Source organism: Leopardus geoffroyi, chromosome A2 (genome assembly GCF_018350155.1).
Source record: "Leopardus geoffroyi isolate Oge1 chromosome A2, O.geoffroyi_Oge1_pat1.0, whole genome shotgun sequence".
NCBI classification, from domain to species: domain Eukaryota; kingdom Metazoa; phylum Chordata; class Mammalia; order Carnivora; family Felidae; genus Leopardus; species Leopardus geoffroyi.
Genome location: NC_059331.1, coordinates 101,476,147 through 101,492,226, shown reverse-complemented (window position 1 = coordinate 101,492,226; position 16,080 = coordinate 101,476,147). Strand labels below are relative to the sequence as shown.

The following is a 16,080-nucleotide window of genomic DNA, read 5'->3' as shown; positions in this document are numbered from 1 at the left end:
GCCCGTCTCCCACTTGTGCTCTCTCTCTCAAAAATAAACAAACGTTTAAAAAAAATAATCAATAACACTTAGTGTATATTTACTACATACAGATATATAGTTCTTTATTTATTTTGAGAGAGAGAACACGTGTGGGAGGGGGAGAGAGAGAGAGAGAGAGAGAGAGAGAGAGAGAGAGAGAGAGAGAATACCAAGCAGGATCCACACTGTGAGTACAGAGCCCAGTGTGGGACTTGAACTCATGAACTGTGAGATCATGACCTAAGCCAAAGCCAAGAGTTGCACACTTAACTGACTGAGCCACCAGCCACCTCAACAGATATATAGTTCTAATTATTCATGTAACATAATACCACCCTTTGAGGCATGATCTAGTCTTACCCCATGGTACAGATTAGGCTACTCAGGCACAGAGAGTTTAATAATGGGTCCACATCTACATAGCTAATAAGGGACAGAGCCAGGATTCAAACCCAGCCAGTATGCTCTGAACCAACATATTGTATTTGTCTCCATAGGAACATTGCTGAATTTCCTCAATAGTTGACCTGAAATAAATGCATTTGTTTGGACAGTATGGAAATTGCATCTGTCCCTCTTCTCATGTACTCTGGCTGGAAACACCAGTCTGTTTGTTGAGAGGTGTATTTCTATTTGATTATAATGTTCATCTGAAAGTACAGGAAGAGAAGGTAATCACATGGGAAAAAGAAACCAGGGATGTGCATTTTCAAATATTTTGTCTCTTAGGGGACCTTAAAATAAAAACCCTCAGATTTGTAACATTTGCAAAGATTACATATGAATTTCTAGATGGGACCTCTATATATCTTTGAATTTATGAAAGGTCTCTGTCATGAGCTATAGTCCCATTTTATTGCTCTAGTAGTTGATGTTCTTCATCAAGTGGTTTGCGGAAAGGTGGTCAAAGAACAGAAGGAAAAAATAGCATGTGATAAATCAAGGAAAAACGTGATTCTGGCCCAGTTTCATGAATCATTTCTGTCATTAATATTTCCACATGTAAAGTAGCTCCTATTCTTGTTGCTTTGAAACAAAACAGATGTTTCTCAGGATGAAGCTGTGGCTCTGAGGCCACCTCAGCCTCCCCCATATATGGAGGTCATGCAATGGCATTCAGAAGAACAACATCCTGTCAGTCTCCAAAATCAGTATTATAATCACACAAGCGCCTGAGAAGCCTTATCCCTAGGACCAAATGGAAAATGCTATTTTCTGGAGAGAGCTATGCTCCAGAGAGAGCGCTGTGCTTTTTCTGAGTAAAAAATGAGTACCTAAGAGCCCTACACCAACATCAAATGGCTATTGTGATGGCTTAGATTGCAATCCCTTCCGTCCATAGAATGGGCCCTCTAATAACTAGAAAAAAAATGGCTCAAGATTGGCAGGCCTTTCAATTCACAGAGAACAAATTACAAAATCATTTTTATATAAATAAACACAGTAGAATGCTGGGTGTGTCAAACCCACATTAGGTAATTTTTGCCATTTCTTGATGTCTTTCTGATGTTATTTTTGAAGGGTATTTCCTTCTCAAGTTTCATGTATATTGGCTCTTTCCAAGACCCTCTTTGTGCTCCTGGGAGAAATGACTGCCCACTGTGGCATGAACAGAAAATAGCTTGTGACAAGCTGACATATCCTAATCCTAGAGCTTTAGTGCTAAGGCCAAAAGAGCACTAGGAAATATCCCTGATGTACTTTCCCACGTCAAAGTACCACACATTAATCCTCAAACAATGAAAAATACCATGAGATTATATTATATACTAATTTATCTTAATGGATGAATTATCTCCCTTCTCCTAACCTCTTCCATTGTTTTACTCTAGGACATTCATCTATTTCCTGCAGGGTTTTTCTCCACTAAGATTTTTCCTCTTGTGCTACACTCAAGTGTAGGAAACACAAAGTCCTTTATATACGAGACTTTGTCTTAACCCACTTTTACTTCTGAGATGTTATGAAAACCCACAGAGAAATAGCACCAGTCTTTTCCAGTTTAATAGATATGGGGAGGGTAAATAATCCCCAGTGAATCAAACATTCATCCGTCCATTCAAAATAAACAAAGAAGCTCATATCAATGAATAAAGGGAACCTATGTTTCAAGAGGACTGAGGGCAGATCAAACACTTAGATCATTCCATGGTTCTGCACCAGACCGTGATTCTTGGACACCCTTCTCTTCCTTATCCAACTCTGTTAAGGTTTCACCTCATTTTTTTGACGCTTCCAAGGACAGTACATGTTTTTCAAGTAGCTGGTAATCTTTTGAAGAAGTAAATAAGAGTCAAATGTACAAATCGTAAAATTGAAACTGTAAACCTAGTAAACATCTTTACACAACATCCTGTTTTCCTCAAAATGCTCAATGAAAAGAAGTCGATTTAATTTTTTTTTAATTTTTCAAATTAGTTTTTAAAGTTTATTTACTTGAGAGAAAGAGAGAGAGAGAGAGAGAGAGCAAGTGGGGCAGGGGCAGAGAGAGAGAGGGAGAGAAACCCAAGCAGGCACCACTCTGTCAGTGAAGAGCCTGACATGGACTCGAACCCATGAACCGTGAGATCATGACCTGAGCCTAAACCAAGAGTCAGGCATTTAACTGACTGAGCCACTCAGGAGCCCCCAAAAGGAGTTCAATTTTGAAAAGAGGGCTGGATGTCAACCTTTGCAATAGCTACCAGGAATGTACATGCAGATATTTTTGGTAGCTAGTAGTTCCCTTTAGCTTCCATGCATTATACCTGTAAACATTGGTAGACTTCTCTCAGATATGAACCACTGGCAGGAGAATTAGACAAATGTGTGCAGGTCCATCACTTTAAAAAAAAACCTGAAGCAGAAGATGTAGTGACAATGGGTCGGGGGCACCACTATCACATGAAAGAAAAAGTTATATGTAACAAAGAAGTATTTGTTAAATGAATGGATGAATGAGTATTTAAATGGAATGAGTTGTCAACAGTATTAAACTGCAGACAAGTGAAACAGGCAGGAGCCCAACAGAGTTAGTTTGTCAACTTTGAGGTTTTTGGAAATCTTTAAGGGAGCAGTTTCAATAGAGATACTGGGGAGGTGACAAAGGAGAAGAGTACAATAGCCAGGAATTCTGACCATTCTTCCAAGATATTGGAATAATAAAGGGAAACAGAACAGTGTTGACATAACCCATGAAAAGCTTCTTGTGTGTTAAATAATCTAATGTGTTCGTATACTTCCACTTTTTTCTAAGAGAGGCAAGAAGACTCGGGACTTAATTTTTTTTTTTTTTTCAGTTTCAAATATACAACTTAAAGTCTCATGTTTTCTATAACTATTTTTGCAGGAACCGAAATATCATTAATGAAGATTTAGTAGATTTAAAAATACTTTCTTGTTTTGTTCATTATTTAAATTTTTTACTCAACTCAACGTTAGCTTTGTAGGCCAACCTACTAAACGTAACTAATATTTCACTTATGGTTCGGGAGTAGTTCAACACCACAGGTATGAACAACTATGAAGAATTTTAAACTTCTTCCTCCAACAGGCATTTATGTAGTTTTTATTTCAGCTCTCACACAATTTAAAAACCTAACAAAATCTTCTGACATCATGATGTTGCTTTCATCTGTAAAAAATCATGATTTAAAATAGGATATAATTCCTTAAAACTTTATAGGACGTAAACCAGGTGAAACATACACAGACATCAACAATCCTGGTATGGAGTAATTACTCAAACAGAAAAGTTTTTTAAGTTCATGGCTCTTTTAACAGAATGACTATATTTTTTGCTTCATGTAAAGCATTTTAAGTCAGGGTACTTGAACATGTCAGCTTTCCCAATTGTCCAAAACCAATAATGGGCCTTCTCGCTCTCCTGGAAAGCTAACAACTTTTATTATTAATTTTTAAAAATATTTATTTATTTTTGAGAGAGAGAGAGAGACAGAGTGTGAGAGAATGAGGGTTGGAGAGAGAGGGAGACACAGAATCCAAAGCAGACTCCAGTCTCTGAGCTGTCAGGACAGAGCCTGACACAGGGCTCAAACTCACAAACCAAGAGATCATGACCTGAGCTGAAGTCAGATGCTCAACGGACTGAGCCACCCAGGTGCCCCTGGCAGGCTAACAACTTTGAACAAAGTTGTGATGCTTGTAAAGCACTGTAAAGGGAAGAATCCCTTTACAATTGTAAGTAAAAATATCTATTTAATGAAGAATTGGAACCAACCTGCCAAACTATGTGAATATTTTTTCTTCAGAGGGGTCAAAGTTTAAATGCTATTTCTGTCCTGGGCCTAATTAAAGGGGAAAAAAAATCATTAGTAATCCAGCAGTTGTTGCGAAAAGGGCTTTGACCTACATGCACATCTGCCCACCAGGAGTCTAAATGAGCTTATTAACTCATTTGACATGAGACAGCTGATAGTGACAACCTGAAGAGGCTGCAAGAACATATGGGATGTCAGCCAATGGCTTTAAGGCAGATGATTTTCATTCCCAAATCTCTGATGCATATGGTTCTCAGCAGGAGGGGTATACTGTGTATGTGTGTGTGTGTGCACACGTGCGTGTGCATGTGCATGCATGTGCACAGAAACTGTCAAGGTAAAGACTCTGATGGATCAAGAAACCCAAACCCAAAATGCTGCCAATATAAAGGTGCTGAGTCTAACCCACAATTCCCAGGCAAGCTGGGCACTAATGTGGAACAGAATCAGGTACTGCAGTGTCTTCTGAGGGATGTCAGAATTTAAAAAAAACAATCACACGATTGTCCCGAATCCAAGAAAGTTGCAATAGCTTTGCAACAGGGAGTATGAAGTTTATTCCAAGGGTAAGCCTTTTTTATTGTGATAAAATATGCATAATATTTATCATTTTAACCATCTGTGAGTGTACAATTCGGCGGTACTAAATACATTCACAATGTTGTGTAATCATCACCACCACCCATGCCCAAAGCTTTTTCATCATCCTAACACAAACTTTGTACCTTTCAAATAATAACTCTCCTTATTTCTCCTGCACCTAGTCTCCAAGTGTAAGGTTTTAAAGAAACATATCATATGATCATATGAACCCATCTTCTCTAATAAACTAATGTCCTTGTTCTCAGATTCATGGGTAGGGATCACAGTGAATATTTTCCAGTGAGTTGTTTTGTGTTGAGACAGTCCAAAGAGTGTCCACCAGAGCTGGGATTCTTTAAAGCTATCCTGATGGGCCTCTGAGCAGACTTTCCTCTTAGGGACAATGATACACAATTCTTTATATTTTATTATATATGATGAAGTATGACTTTCCTATTAGATTGAATCATATGAATGTCATTTTTGTAGGTTAACCATGGTTGAATATTATCAATTTCATGCGGTTTAAACTAATAGCAATCAAGAAAATGAGTTGAGTTACTAAAATCTGGTACTGTTTTCATTACATTTTCACCACTTTTTTGTTATTATGGGTTTTTTTTTTCTTTTTTGAAAAGCATGAATAAGTGGAATATGGGGACTGTGGTCTTTTCTCTTCTCCAACTACATGATATTCAAAAATGATTGCAGTTGAAGATTTCAAATAATCATGGTTTCTAACTCAGTGCAGTTGGTTAATAACTGATTTATATGTAGACCTACACTGTGTGATTACACGACTGCCAATTATAATTTATGTTACCTTTACCACTCACTTAGTGACAACACTGACCCAGGTAGACTTAAATGCCTGAAATGAAATGTGAATTGGCTTGTAAAAGTATATTTTCTCTTGGTTTGCATTTTATTTTAGAGATCCTCTGTCTTCATATGATGGATCTTCCACAATGGGTAGACTGTAGCTATCTGACTTTTGTGTTTTTCATCCTGTAACAAAGATATGAATTTAGTCTGCAATCAAGTGATTTTTGAAATAATTCAAGAAAAGAATCGAAAAGTCTCAAGAGGCAGTCTTGCACTGGCTCTAAAACCAGACTTCTGGGGTTCAAACAAAGCCCTATTTTGTATTAGCTCCATTATTTTGGCAAGTACTTATCCTCCCCATGCCTCAGTTTTCTCATTCATGTCATGGGTTAATAATAGCACCTACTTCTGAAGAGTTGTTTTAAAGACTATATGATTTAATCATAGTAAGTACCATATGTGTTGACAATAATTAAGCAGTTAAGTATTTTAACAACTCTCTCTTATTAATGTAGAACAAGTCTGGCCTAAAATGTTTTCTAAAAATAAGCCACTTATAACACTTCTCTGAAATAAGAGAAATTAGGTATTAAAAATAGAGCTTGAGTTATCAAGTATTTGATAAATGTTAGTTTTCTGCCTCCTAACACCTGCTTTTCTTTCTTTCTTCCCAAAAAAGGACCTTTTTTTGCTTTTCTCCCAAATCTTTGTATGCAGTCATCACTGTGCTGAGTTTCAGATAAGACTGTATCTTGGCTGTACTTGAACCATTCTGCATCATTTTCCTCCATTAGGAAAGTATGAGAATATTTGTCATAAGACTTAAAATATTAACGTTGGTGCTACACATATTTGGGAAATGATAAAAAAAGAAGTTGCTAAAATGTTGTTCTCATGTTAAGATCCTAAAGTATGATTAAATTGTTCATAACTGAATTATCCAAGAAAAGGTAAATTTCTGTCCCCCCAAAATTCAGAATTTTGAACAACATTTCATTATTTATTATCTTAGGGCAAGGAAGATGTTGACTCTGGTTAGAACTGGTGCCAGGAATAAGGCATGTTGGGTTTCTTTAGCTGAGCTTCCCATACTGTGTAACCTTAGTCTGTCTATTGGGATTTCATTGTGACTTCGACTGAAAAAAAATAAAAGTTTAATTGTGTCTGGGTAAGTTTTCAGGAGAAACTGTGTAACAGGTACTTTAAATCACTTTGTAATTTATGTACAGTTGCTCTTGGTTGAAACCTAAGTAAACCAGAGGGAACCCCAAGGGAGCATTTCTAGATTTCCAGCTTCCCCAGCCCAGACCTGTTTGGTTTCCTGTTTTGGTCACCTCCAGCAGCTAGCACAGCACCTGCTTCCAAGTTGCTGCTCAGTAAATGCTGCATGGATGGTTGAGTGAATGTTATCAATTAGTTAACCACTGACAATGCAAAACTGAGCAAACTCACATGACATCCTCCCCACAGTCTAGGGATAGATGTTAACTAAATGCAACATTATAATTATAATGAATATGCAGAAAAAGAAGAAAATGGTGCAATCAGTGCCGCTAGAATAGGGATTTCACCTGATCAGAGAAGCCTTCTCTGAAGCTGTGCTGCTTAAAATAATATTTGAAGGATGAATAAGGATTAAATAGGGAAAAAGGGAGGTAAGAACATCCTAGATAGACTGAGTAGCACATGCTAAGATCCTGTGGCAGAAGGGGGCCTGGCAAGGAAGGACAAGGAATGGAACAAAGGCCAATGCTGCCAGGGTGGTGAGTGAAGAAGCAACTAGTTACAGATGGGAATGAAAAGACTGTGGGACAACACCATGCAGGGGCTTGCAAGCCTTGTAAGGAGCTTTGTCTTTCCACCAAGAGCAAAGGGAAAGGCCTTGAATGGTTTCATTCACATTAAAAATCAAAAGATTGGACTGGCAGTAATGGTGGGGGTGGAGGGGAATAAATTAAAATGTGCAACAATGTATGTGTGTAGGGTACTAAAGACTTTGTTGTAATCTGTGCAAGAGGTGAGATGAATTTGAAGTAGACTACAGAGGCATGGTAGGGGATTAAAAATGGTAGATGGATTTGAGAGAGATTTAGAGGGCATATTGAAAAGAGTTGGCAATACATTACACATGGTAGGTAAAAGAGTGAGAGATGTCAAGAATGACTCCTTGTTTGGCTTGACTCATGGAGGGATTGTGGTGCTCTTCCCAGATAGAGAGTGCTGGAAGGTGATCAGGTCTGTGAGGGGAAGAGTATGAGTTTGTCTTTGGAAATGATGGGTTTCTTTTGAAATTCTCTTTCCTGACTTCTATCACACTGCGTTTGTGAGTTCCCATTTCTTTTTCTCAGACTGCCTTCCTCAACTCCCCACAAGACATTTCTATGTTCTTCCATTCCCACCCAACTTGTATGTTGGTACTCGCCATGATTCTGACCTAAGCTTCTGGCCTGCTTAGTCACTAAACCCACCCTGTTCAATACAGTAGTCACATGTGGCCATCGAGCCCTTGAAATATGGCTAGTCTGAATGGAGATGTGCTATAATTGTTAAATATACATAGGATTTCAAATATATGTGTTAAAAATAGTAAATAAAATCATTGATAAGGTTTTTATGTTGATCACATACTGAAATGATATTTTAGATATATCGAATTAACTAAAATATGTTATTACTTTTTTTAAAAAGTTTATTTATTCATTTATTTTGAGAGAGAGAGAGAGCATGTGCATGCATGTGAGTGGGGGAGGGGCAGAGAGAGGGAGAGAGAGGAGAGAATCCTAAGCAGGCTCCATGCCCAGCATGGAGTCTGATGCAGGGTTTGATCTCACGAACCATGAGATCATGACCTGAGCTGAAATCAAGAGTAGGATGCTTAATTGACTGAGCCACCCAGGTGCTGCTGTTATTATTAATTTTTTAAGGTGACTACTAGAAAATTTAAAATTACATATGTGAAAAAATAAATAAAATTACATATGGGGCTCATTGTATATTTCTAATGGGTGGCTCTACTCTAGACAGTGACCCTGTTGTTGCCTTATTTCTGTCCGTTTGAGCCCACAGAGCTGTTTATTGTCCCCAGAACATTTCACATCATTTTATGCCTCAAACACTTTCCTTTTCCTTAACTTTTGTTCCTCTTCTTTTATGCCAGATTAGATATGATTCCTACTTTTTTTTTTTGGTTCAGAGAAAATATCTCCTCTACTATTTGAAACTTTTCTCATTCTTTAAGGCAGAATTAAACACTTGTGTCACAGAGTCTATCATCCTCTGTTAATATCTTTATTATAGCTAATTCACATGCTTATATTTTCTTTTATATTCATTTGCCTCTCCAGCCAGATTGTAAGTGTCTGCAAAGTACAGGTGTGATCTGATTTATGTCTATAATTATGTAACTGGGTACTCAGTATGAGGGTGGTACTCAGTGAAAGTCTGATGAATAACAATTGAATCTACACATATTAAATAGTGATCATATAATTAGTTATGACTTAGATGTTTTATAGATAATATCTTGAATCCTCTCAACAACTCTGCAAGGTAGATATAATTATCCTCATTTTGCATATGGAGATCTTGCAAAAGCTCAAACTGTTAGTAAATTATAGAGCCAGAATTCAACTAGACCGAATGAAAAAAGCCATGTTTTTTTTTCTGTGATTCTATGCATACTGAAAAATTGATTAAAAAGTAGTGATTATATCCTAAATTATAAAATAGGGAAAAATACCCATTTCCTAAAATTGTTAGAAGATTAAGTGACATAATGTATATAAAGTGTCAGGGCAGTGCTTAGAAATGCTAGGTTTTATTAAACATTGGCTTCCTTCGATGTTGAGGGCCATAGCACAGACATCCTTAATTTCTTTTTTTTTTTTTTTAATTTTTTTAATGTTTACTTATTTTTGAGAGAGAGAGAGAAAGACAGAGTGCAGGCAGGGGAGGGGCAGAAAGAGAGGGAGAGACAGAATCCAAAACAGGCTCCAGGTTCTGAGCCATCATGGTGTGGGGCTCGAGATCATGACCTGAGCCAAAGTCAGATGCTTAACCAACTGGACCACCCAGGTGCTCCTAGCATCCTTAATTTCTGAGAAAGACCGAAGTGTTTTACCCAGCCTCCTCAATGCCCCTACACATGCTTACACTCATATGAAAGTCATGTGAAACAGACCACCTCCAGGGCTATCCACTTTATCTCAATCTTCTTTGTATATGCCTCTGATGGTCAAAGAAAGTGAAATTGAGAAATAACAAGTAGTACTGAGGCCATTCAACCTTTCTCTGTGTATTTGTGCTTATTGGTGAAGGTTGTGGTAGAAATAATGGCAGAAAAGGAATCAAGCCTGGAGGCTTACCAGGGCTATGTTGCCTTGGTGAATTTCCAGAAAATCATTGTGAGTATTCTCAATGATTCTTCTCTTCCTGTTCTCTTACCCAGCAATGCTATGTTACAATCAGGACCACTTTCTTTACCACCTCAGGAAACTTTGTAGGAAAGGGGAAGGAGAAGTATGAAAGGGATAAACATTAATTGTAGGCCAATGCTGGTCTGCAGGCCTATGTGGAGGTGCTGAGCTCCCGAAAAGTAAATTCACGCAACTAAAATGTGAAGATATGTTGCTACTGAGCTGTCTTGAGGAAAGGGAAAGAGATTCCTTTATAATCTTCAGATCCCTGTAACTTCCCTAAAAAAAGCAATATAGAGAAATTGCTCAGTTGCTATGGGTACTTGACCAAGGCTAAAGGAAACTCATGGGTTTCAGGGTAAGATAGTCGCTCTTCTATTGATTTTCCTGATACACACATTTCAAGTTAACAATGGAACCAATTCCTTGCTCCTAGTTAGAGGAAACCTTCTCACCAACCTGTGCTCTTATTGATTTTAGATCAAAAATACAGAAAAGTGATACATAATATATAATATTATATAATTATATATATAATATAATATAATATAATATAATATAATATAATATATATAATAATATATACTATGAATATAATATAATACAGTGTAATATAATATAATTAAAATAATATAGCATAACATAATATTTAAAAGCCTTCTGATCCATTTTAGAACCAAACAAATATAAATGGGGCAGGGAATGAATAGAAAAAGGGAACTTAAGGTCTTATGTTATTATTATTTTAATGGTGTGTTTTACCTCTTAAACTAGTCCTTTGGGTTTAGGGAATATGTTCTAAACTTTTCTATATTTACTTCATTACTGTCCACATAGTAAATGCTTGCTATTCCTTTGCTGAGTGACGGAAGCTGTCACCCATTCACACGGATAAGGATGTATGTAGCACAAGAAGTTGTAGGGAAAAGATTCTTTGAAATGAAAATTTTGAATCTACATTAGGAAACGGAATATTCTCTAGTACTTAAATCAAACTTTGATATCAAGAAGACAGCTTCAAATCTGGGAGAGCCTTTATGTCTGATATTATACATGGAGAAATTCCATGGCCAAGAACATGTGAAAAATAAGAATGGCAATTATCTGGCTGCTCCAGAAAATTTAACATGCATAGAAAAATACATAAAACTTTGATTTTAAGGGAAAAATGCAAGTTTGTTTTTCTGCCAGATTGACTTATTACAAGAATGAACTGAAGGAAGATACCCTTAGATACAAGCCACTTAAATGCCAAAGCATCATAAACTCTCACAATCAACTGATTTTGAGACAGGTTTTCTTTGTTATGATTTTGAGCCTGGGCTTATCTTTTGGGGGGTTGATTTGACTCTGACCCTTCTTCCTGTCTCTTCTTTCCCCCCTTTACAATTGATTAAAGTCCATAGACTTCCTTAAAGTAAGGCCTCTACCATATCAATAGAAATTGCTTTAGTCACTAAAGAGTCCCCTTCAAAATCACAAGCCTCCAGGGAAAATTGAGGCTTTAACGTTGATGAAAATTCTTTTGTTTCCCTCAGTCCGGAGAAGGACTGTTTCAACTTCTTGTCCCATTTTACAGTTAATTAATACAAGGTTGAAGAGAAGAGAGAAATCTGTAAGTTGGATGAAATTTTAAATAGCAAGTATTCATCAACTCAAACACAACAGTATTCAGAAACCTTCCTTCCCATAAATTAGAGGTATGTGTGTACATAAAGAACTAGAAGGAAATGCCCCAGAAATTAATAGTAGCTATAGACAGATAAGTTAAAATTTTCTATGTGTGTATGCCTTTCAATACACGGCGAATTTCCTATAATGAAGGTGTGTTATTTCTGTAAACAGAAACAAATTAAAAAAAGAAATTGTAATCAATAGCCACTTCTAGTAAACAGAAGGTTTGAAGGTGGGTAGCTCAATGAGGTTTTGTTTGATCAAGTTCAATGAGGTTTTCCAGGAGCCAGGCACTTAAAAATGTTTTTCTGCATGGTCCTCTTCAATGGTTGGCATTCAGCCAAGAGATTGGCTGCCTCAAATTTACAAGATACCTATTGCATCTCCAAGTAGGAAAGAAGAGGCAGGGGCAAAATCTTTTCTCTTTGCACCTAATAATGTCACCACATCTCATTGGTTGGTACTGAGCCAAAGAACCAACCAGTGACAAAGGAACAGGAGATGGTAGATTTGCATTAAACCAATTATTATTCATCCTGTGACCCTGAGAATAAAGAACAGCTTTCCATTGACATGAACAGATCAGAGTTCCAACAGCAGGGAAGGAGAGAGGGCAGGGGATGATCATTGGGTAGGAGACAAATGTGTCTGTCAGAAGCATATAATAAGGACTTGCTGAACAACAAGTGAGGGCTGCAGTGCAACATGCATCCTGAAAACATTTGCTTTTGCGGGCCCTTTCTTCCATTAAAAGAAAAGCTAAAAATTATACATTACAACTGAATTGGGATAAAGACGAATTTAATCCAGAATGAATTCATTGTCATATATTCATTATTTTTGTTTAAATTTGTATTCTGATTTTAAACATTAAGATGGAAACATTTTCATGGACCCTAGACATTGTGACTACTGTATTCAGTGGTTAATTCAACCCTGAGTCTTTGTTGTCCTTCCAGCTGGATTATAAACACTTTGAGGGCAGTGACTGTGTCCTAGATTTCACTGTTGCCCTCAAAACTCCTACCACAGCACTATGCTCTAAGAGCTGTTCAACAAATACTGTTGAGTTGACCTAACATATAACTGTTTCTTCTTGTAGGGTGAACCAGGTCCCCCTGGTCCTCATGGTCCTCCAGGAGCCCCTGGTATTGGACAGCAAGGAATTAAGGTAAAGATTCTTGTCTTTTTCCCTATTTATGAGTATTAATTTTATTGTTGGGCTGGAGAAGCTATGATTTGAATCCACTCAACCTTACCCTCTAGACACAAAGAGGCTGCCTGCAGAAGGTACTTACAGTCTGGGTTCTTGGACACTGCAGTGCTCCAGGCAGCGGCAGTTACCACAAGAAAAATCAATGTATTTTTTATTTGATTGGTATGAAAAATTTGTCTTGTCTCCAAATAAATACCCACCTTATTGCCAATGTACATCTAGTTCTATTAATTTCATGGAATGTAAATGTTAACATGCAAAATTGTTATTGGGATGTGAAGCATCTTAACACAAAAACTATCATCTTCTCACACTAAAGAAGCATAGAAGGGCAGAAACCAGAAGGACCACAACACTGAACAAGTAAGTGTTGATAGAAAGGTTTTTAGGGAACTAGACAGTACTGGAACATCCAACACCCTGGAGTGCTCTGCATCATGTAGGATGTCACAGAGCAAAAGTGCTTATTTTAAATGGCTTTTCTATGTCATTGGGACAATAAGACTTTGTTGCAGGAATAAAACAGAGGGCAGCACAAAACAGTGCACTTCTAATGAAGTCAAGTATCACCACGGATGGTATTTAAACAATAAGCATATTGAGACTCTAGAGAAAGTGGAGTTTATATTGGCAGAGTTATCGGACAAGGATTCTGAAGGAGATCAAGTGTGAAATAGAATTGAAAAGAGAGGTAAAATGGAACAGAGTGGGTAACATTCCAGGATGGTGGCAAGGGGGGCAGGGAACAGCACAAGCATTGTTTGCTTGGTCATCTCCGTAACCAAAAATGAATCGAATACAATCTATCCTGCCAAATACTACACAATAGCTTCTGAAAGCTAAAAGTAGTGTTCACTTAAATTCAAACCATTTTTCCTCCTCCAGGATTTTTTTTATCTTTATGAATGTGAAAAGTTTGACTATTTTGCCATTATTTTTGTTGAAATCTCCAGAGTATCTTGTGGTATGTTTATTCTTTATTTAAAAACTCAAACCTTCATTTGATTATTTCTTTCTCTTAGGGGGAAAGAGGTCAGGAAGGAAGAACAGGGGCTCCAGGACCGATTGGCATTGGTGAACCAGGCCAGCCAGTAAGTATCAAGAAATTCTAGATGGAATAAAAAGGACAAATACAGTTCTTATTTGCTCTTTGTAGTTAGACTAAATGGTTAAATTAAGCCATCTTGTATCTTTGGGACAACAAAAGACAATAAATATGCAAGGACCAGATATAAGTGTTATTTTTCATACCACTTGATAGAACCACACGCATACACATGTGACATATACGACTGGCTTTCTCTTACCATAATCTCTTACAAGATTGATCAGCTTGTCCAAGAAGGAAAGAGATCTCATGTGTCAAAATTTCCTAGGATATAGGAGAACTGGATTTAGGCATAGGTCTATACTTTGTAACTGACTTTCCTGTAACCATGAAAAATCACTGAGAATAGGACCTTGTTCATAAGCTAATTTATGGGTAGGATTGATGAAGGTAGACAGGTGATACCTGTGTTATTTGCAGCTTCTAACTTATGTAGCTTTGAAGTTTACTATTTTTGCAGAAGAAAAAAAAAGTGTTTCTATCAAGAGATCTGGAGAAGAAATGAATAAAACATGACTATTCTAGTATAGAAATTCTCTTAACTTTTCAAGTAATCATTATTCTCCCAGAAAAGAATAGTAACTAACTCACTGAGGTACAAATTAAAACAACTGTATTGGATTGGGAGAATTAGTATTGTTAAAATGTCCATACTACCCAAAACAATCTACTGATTCAATGCAATCCCTATCAAAATTCCAATGGCATTTTTCATGGAAATGGAACAATCTTAAAATTTGTATGGAACCGTAAATGATCCTAATAGCCAAAGCAATCTTGAGAAAGAAGAACTAAGGTGGAGGCATCACACTTTCTGATTTCTAAATATATTCCAAAGCTATAGTAATCAAAACAGTATTGTATTGGCATAAAAACAGACACACAGACCAATGGAACGGAATAGAGAGACTAGAAATAAACTCATACATATATGGCCAATTAATTTCCAACAAAGGAGCCAAGAATATACAATGGGGAAAGGACAGTCTCTTTAATAAATGGTGTTGGGGAAATGGGACAGCCACATGCAAAAGCATGAAAGTGGACCACCATCCTCCACCATACACAAAAATTAACTCAAATGGCTTTGAGTCTTGAATGTAAGATCTGAAATCATAAAACTCTTGGAAGAAAACACAAGCAGTAAGCTCCTTGACACAGGTCTCAGCAATAATGTTTTGAATTTAATACCAACAGTAAAAGGAACAAAAGCAAAAATAAACAAGTTGGGACTATATCAAACTAAAAAGCTTCTGCACAGCAAAGGAAAACATCAACAAAATAGGCAATCTACTGAATGGGAGAAAATATTTTCAAATCATATGTCTGATAATATCAAAAATATGTAAAGAACTCATACAACTCAACAATAACACAAAAATTCAATTAAAAAACAGGCAGAAGAGTCGAACAGACATTTCACCAAAGAAGACGTACAGATGGCCAACAGGTATATGAAAAGATGCTCAGCATCATTAGTTACCAGAGAAATGCAAATCAAAATCAAAATGAGATATCACCTCACACCTGCTACAATGGCTATTACCAAAAGTACAAGAAAACAGGTATTGTTGAGAATGTGGAGAAAAGGGAACCCTCATGCACTATTGGTGGAAATGTAATTTGTATAGCCAGAGTGAAAAACAGTATGGAGATTCCTCAAAAAATTAAAAATTCTATTACCATATGATCCAGCCATTCCACTTGTGGGTATTTATTCAAAGAAAATAAAGTCACTAATATATTGAAAAGACATATGCATCCCATGTTCATTGCTATTTATAATAACCAAGATAGGGAAACAAACTAAGTGTTCATTGATGGATAAATGGATAAAGAAATTGTGATATATTTATAGAGTATATCCACATATATATGATGGATTACTATTGGATATATATATAATGGATTACTATTCAATCATAAAAAAGAATGAAGTCTTGCCATTTGCAACAACATGGATTGACTTCGAGGACATTA

General features: G+C 36.8%; 1 protein-coding gene across 1 annotated transcript in view; it reads left to right on the top strand.

Annotated features, from left to right (window-relative positions):
- COL28A1 (collagen type XXVIII alpha 1 chain) overlaps positions 1-16,080 on the top strand; it is a 176,010-nt gene that overhangs the window by 38,945 nt on the left and 120,985 nt on the right. The window contains exons 12-13 of the mRNA XM_045494881.1: positions 12,879-12,947; positions 14,015-14,083. Coding sequence (XP_045350837.1) covers positions 12,879-12,947; positions 14,015-14,083 — 138 coding nt within the window. The remainder of the gene's footprint in view (positions 1-12,878; positions 12,948-14,014; positions 14,084-16,080) is intronic.